Genomic DNA, 6,000 nt, shown 5'->3' with positions numbered 1-6,000 from the left:
TTCCTGCTCTAGAGGGGGAGTCCCCTGTGTGTCAGCCAGGTCTGCAGTTCTTACTCTAGAGGGGGGAGTCACCTGTGTGTCAGGTCCACTTTACCTTGTAATACACTGCACCTATAAACTACACTTTAAAAAAAAAAAAAAGGAAGCCAGGCAATGGTGACGCATGCCTTTAGTCCCAGCACTTGAGAGGCAGAGGCAGGTGGATTTCTGGGTTCAAGGCTAGCCTGGTCTACAGAGTGAGTTCCAGGATAGCCAGAGCTATACAGAGAAACCCTGTCTCAAAACACCAAGAAAAAAAAAAAAGGAGCTGTGGAGAGTGGAGAAATACTCAGCTAGAGAAAGTTTCTCACTGTGAATGAACAGTGAGAAACATTCCTCCTGAACAGGGATGTTAGGATTAGGATGCCCAATTACCCAATGAGACACATTGTAGAGTTGTATCTTAGAGACAGTTTTCTCTCTCATTTCTTCCCTACCCCCACAGAGCCTGTCTGTGGCCCTGCCCCCAGGACTGGCTGTCTCTGTGCTTAAAGCCATCTTCCAGGAGGTACATGTACAGGTGAGTGATAGTAGTTAATAATTTCTTTTGTTACTAGTCTTTGTCTTGTGTACTTGATATAACTAGAAAGTGGTGACAACAGATTGGATGCTTTAAGGTCTGGTGGCCTTGTGTGTACAGCATCCCCTTCTACTGGGTAAGGGAGGGCTGATGACACTGGATGTGAACTGTGCCTCAGCTGAAGGACCTAAGACAAACATGAAGCAGGTGTAGGATACTGGCATTGCTGTTGTGCGGGTCCGTAGCCAGGCCCTTTCTCTGCAGTCCTCTTAAGCTGGTCTTACGTTGGCTTAGCGATTGTGAAGCTTGAAATGGTTGTAGGGTTTGAAGAACTCTTCTTTGTTCTCTTTTTCCACTCATTTTCTTTCTTCCCCACCCTCCAGTCCCTGCTACAGGTGGACCGCCATACTGTCTTCAGTATCATCACTAACTTCATGCGATCACGAGAAGAAGGTGAGGAGTCTGAAAAGCGAGCGATTGCTCTTACCAACCCCCCACTCGCCCACCCCCATTAGAAGGGTAGATTGTGCTCTAGGAGATGTGTGAAATGCCTCAGACTGAGGGTGATAAAGGATTGGGGTACAGACTTTTCCCAGTGTAGGAAGGTTTTTAATTCTGGACTTGAGTAAGTAAGTGCATGTACATGCATGTACACACAGACTTGCATGTATCTTCACTGAGTACTTGGATCTAGGCAAGAAAGGAGAACAAGAGACAGCAGGACACCAGGCTTTCTGTCCCATGGGACAGCAGTGACCTTGTTCTCTCCGTTGCAGAGCTGAAGGGCCTCGGAGCTGACTTTACATTTGGCTTCATCCAGGTGATGGATGGAGAGAAGGATCCCCGGAATCTTTTGCTGGCTTTCCGCATCGTCCATGACCTCATCTCCAAGGACTACAGTCTGGGTATGTTTTCATAGCAGTGAATTAGCTGGTTGAAGCTGCTCAGAGGTAATGAACCTCAGTCAACGTTCTCCTTTCTCTGTTGCCACAGGACCTTTTGTGGAAGAGTTATTTGAAGTGACATCTTGTTATTTCCCTATTGATTTTACCCCTGTAAGTAGCACCTTCATTCTGGATCAGAGTGTGCGCTGTGTGGAGACATTATTCTAGACAAGCAAACAAAGCAGACAGTCCCTGGATTTACATTTGGTTTGTTTAATGTGCATGCGTGTGCAGTGTGGGTGCCTGAGTATGGAGGCTAGAGGAGGATGTTGAGTGTCTTCCTTTATACCTGTCCACTTGATCATGACAGACCCTCTTGCCACCAGGGTATGCCATTGAACTCGGAGCTCCCTGTTTTTGGACTGGCACTGTCTGCACACCACCGTCCACTGCCCCAGGGCTGGGGTGACACAGCCACCATTGTACTGTGGTCTGTGGCTCCTGCTGTCCTGTCACTTTTTCCACTGAGCTATTTTCCCAGGCTGATAGATAAAGTCCTTATGTGGGGCTGGAGAGATGGCTCAGTGGTTAAGAACACTGACTGCTCTTCCAAAGATCCTGAGTTCAATTCCCAGCAACCACATGGAGGTTCACAACCATCTGTAATGGGATCTGATGCCCAGAAGGTTGTGTCTGAAGAGAGCAATTGTGTATTCATATACTTAAAATAAATAAATAAGTCTTTAAAAAAATAAATATAAAGTCCTTATGGATTCATATTTTAGTAAACTGGGAAATGGAGAATCATCCAACACCAAAGGTGGGATTCAACTCAGTAGGTACTTAAGAAGGGTATCCTAGCAATGCACTCAGTGCTGAGGGGTACAAGGTTGTAAGCTGTGGTCCCTGCCCTTGAAAACTGCAGCACTGAGGTAACAATTTAGATTAGATATCAAAGTGAATGATACTATAGTCATTCTTAAAGACAAGGGTTTAGTGGACGTTCCAGTTGGCAGGAACTGACCTAGCAGATAAGAGAACATTGGGTGGTTTCTGAAAGAAGTATAGCAGATGAATTTGTAGTTATGGAGGGCATCTAGGATGATAAAGCAAATGAAGACAACAAAATATCACAGCTCCACACAGCATGCACAAGAAGTGGTTGCTCTGACTCTGCACTTTCTTCCTACTCTGCTTTTATATTTCGTTTCTGCAGTCAGATACGTGGGGTTTCCTGCTACATGGGCTGTGTGGGGTGTGTACTGTAAGGGTTAGGGATATGAAAGAAATGAAAGCCTTGACTGCAGCATGCCAGGTGATGCTTGAGAATATTGACTCTGGTTGACTTTAAAGAGCCACAGCTGTCTTTGCTAGACATCATTCACCAGCTTATTTCAGTTGGCATCCTGCTAGACCACCTCTCTCCTGACACTGTTTCATAATCAATAACCTCGATAACCATCATTACAACTCAGAAGAACCTTATACATTTGTAATGTTGAAAGACTGGTTCAGCTGATAGGTAGGTAGGTAGGTAGGTAGGTAGGTAGATAGATAGATAGATAGATAGATAGATAGATAGATAGATAGATAGATAGATAGATAGATAGGCAGGTGAGAGTGTGTGAGTGTATGTGTGTTTGTAAGGTAACAGGGCTAGCTAGATGCCTTAGCAGGTAAAAGCGCTGGCTGTACAAGTGAGTTCTATTCCTGGTGTTGTTTTGAGATGAGGTCTCACTATGTGTGTGACCTTGAACTTGTAACAAGGCTCAGTCCCTAACTGTTATAATTATAGACTGTACCACTAGGCCTGGCCTCCCACACATCTCCTGACACACACTCTGTCATGTCACTCTTAGATAGGAGAGTTTTCTTTAAGTTTATTATTATTATCATCATCATTATCACTATTGATTTCTTTTTTTTTTTAAGATTTATTTATTTTATGCATATGAGTACACACTGTACTTGTACAGATAGTTGTGAACCTTCATCTGACTGTTGGGAATTGACTTTTAGGACCTCTGCTTGCTCCGGTCAGCTCCGCTCACTCCAGCCCAAAGATTTATTTATTATTATAAATAAGTACACTGTAGCCTTTAATCCCAGCACTTGGGAGGCAGAGGCAGGCAGATTTCTGAGTTCGAGGCCAGCCTGGTCTACAGAGTGAGTTCCAGGACAGCCAGGGCTATACAGAGAAACCCTATCTCGAAAAACAAAAAAAAAAAGAAAAATAAGTACACTGTAACTATCGTCAGATGCAAGACAAGAGGGTGTGAGATCTCATTACAGGTGATTGTGAGCCACTGTGTGGTTGCTGGGATTTGAACTCAGAACCTTTAGAAGAGCAGTTGGTGCTCTTACCCCCTGAGCCATTTTGCCAGCCATTTTCTTTGTTTTTTAGTGTTCTACATTTTTTTTTTTTTTTTTTTTTTTTTTTTTTTTTTTTGAGACAGGGTTTCTCTGTGTAGTCCCAGCTGTCCTGGAACTCACTCTGTAGACCCGGCTTGCCTTGAACTCAGAAATCCACCTGCCTCTGCCTCCCAAGTGCTAGGATTAAAGATATGTGCCACCACCGCCTGAGGATTTTTTTAAATTTATAGTATATGTCTAAATAAGTATATGTCTTATGTGTGCGGGTGCCTGCAGACACCAGAATAGGGTGTCAGTTTCCTGGTGCTGCAATTACAGGTCCTTATCCCAGTATGAGTGCTAGGAACTGAACTCAGGTTCCTTGTGCAAGCACTAGGTGCTCTAATCCATTGAGCCATCGCTTCAGCTCTTAAGTCCTTTTTGTTTACATTTGTGTGACTGCTCACACTGAAACACTGTTCCTAGGAGGTATGAGTAGAGGTCTGCTCACTCCAGAGAAGAAACTGTTAACAGACACAGTATGGACACTACCACAGTCTGAATTAGAGAAACAGTTTTATTGAGATTCTAACAGGAATGTGAGTGAAGAGTTATTTACAGGAATAGAAATGACTCAAAGACAACTGCATCACCAATGACACCTCACAAAATAAAACTTGGTGCATACTGCTGAAGCTCAGCAGGCTGGCGAGTTCCCTTTTCTGATGCCTCTGCTGGCCTCAGCCTCTTCAGGCAACTCAGCTGGTCTTTCTTCCAGGATATTTGGTTTCTCTGAGAGTGTCAACAATTTTTACTGCCTATATATACTTGGAGAGGTCTAGTGAATCTGGTCAGTTTCCAGGACTTCTAAAAGATATTTTAAGTTGTTTCTTTCCCGTCTTAACTATCTTGCCTGGAGGATGGATTGTTTCATCTCCCTATAAATATTCTTTCTTAAAATACCCTGTTTGACATCCCCATTTATCCTATGTCTTAAGTTTCTCCAGAATGAAAGGCTTAATTGATCTCTGAGGAAACTGCTACACAACACATGTGCACGTGGAACACACGTGCATGTGGAACACACGTGCATGTGGAGGAGTTGGCTCTCACCTTCCACCATGTGGATCCCACGGATTGAACTCGGATTGTCTGCCTCAGTGCTAGCTCTCTCCCCACTGAGCCATCTCCTTAGTCTGTGTGTGAGGATAGCTAGTGCAAAGGCGCTGTGGATACAGGTGGATATCAGAGGACAGCTTTGTAGAGTCAGTTCTCTCCGCACTTTACATGGGTTTTCAGGGTCGGACTCAGATCTCTAGGCAGAAAGGGCCATTACCTGGTGAGCCATCAATCGGTCAATCTCTCTCTCTCTTCTCTTCTCTCTCTCTCTCTCTCTCTCTCTCTCTCTCTCTCTCTCTCTTTCTCTCTTCCTTGTTCTCTCATAGTTTTATGGTTTTTTTGAGGGGGAGCCCTGAACACATTGATGGGAATTATATATGAGCTTCATTTTCTAGTGACTTATGTGGATAGTCTGGGAAATTCTTAAAATAATCTTTATTTTGCCAATCTCCTAAAAAAAAGACCTTAGGTCTGGCCAGGCGGTGATGGTGCATGCCTTTAATCCCAGCACTTGGGAGGCAGAGGCAGGCAGATTTCTGAGTTCAAAGCCAGCCTGCTCTACAGAGTGAGTTCCAGGACAGCCAGGACTACACAGAGAAACCCTGTCTCGAAAAAAAAAAGCCCTTAGGTGTGCCCTGCAGAAGCGAACTGAGGTTATCAACACTGGTACCATGTTCCTTTGACCTCCTTGTGCAACACTGAGGCTCTCAACTGCACCACCAAAACTATAGATGACTCCTTACCAGTGTTGAAAATTAACCTTCAATGATGGTTAATTAACCTTCAAATTGACCTCTATGATAAAGAATAGAGAACCCATCCAGGAGCTCCGTTTGCTTCTCTGTCCCCATTCCTAGTTCCAGCTTCCCTTAGAATTGCCAGTTCTAAACCCTGTCAGGAACTGTGCAGTGATAGTCACTCAATTATCCCCAGGTCTACCTTGGGTCTTTTGTTGTAAATGTGTTGAGTCATTTCCTTCTTACTGTCTGCCTTCCAGTGTCTAGAATTTTGTTTCAAGTCTTTCTATCTGCTTCTCTTCAACATTTAGCTTTTTGGCTTAAACCAAACGAAACCAAACAAACTTTA

General features: G+C 44.0%; 1 protein-coding gene across 3 annotated transcripts in view; it reads left to right on the top strand.

Moving 5' to 3' along the window:
- Mms19 (MMS19 homolog, cytosolic iron-sulfur assembly component) overlaps nt 1-6,000 on the top strand; it is a 37,873-nt gene that overhangs the window by 16,703 nt on the left and 15,170 nt on the right. For all 3 annotated transcript variants that reach the window (XM_031390328.1, XM_031390327.1, XM_031390329.1), the window contains 4 exons: nt 485-559; nt 943-1,012; nt 1,336-1,464; nt 1,553-1,614. In XM_031390328.1, the coding sequence (XP_031246188.1) occupies nt 485-559; nt 943-1,012; nt 1,336-1,464; nt 1,553-1,614 (336 nt within the window). The remainder of the gene's footprint in view (nt 1-484; nt 560-942; nt 1,013-1,335; nt 1,465-1,552; nt 1,615-6,000) is intronic.

Source organism: Mastomys coucha, unplaced genomic scaffold, assembly GCF_008632895.1.
Source record: "Mastomys coucha isolate ucsf_1 unplaced genomic scaffold, UCSF_Mcou_1 pScaffold21, whole genome shotgun sequence".
Lineage (NCBI taxonomy): Eukaryota > Metazoa > Chordata > Mammalia > Rodentia > Muridae > Mastomys > Mastomys coucha.
The sequence above is the reverse complement of the archived record's forward strand: the minus strand, read 5'-3'. Positions and strand labels throughout refer to the sequence as shown.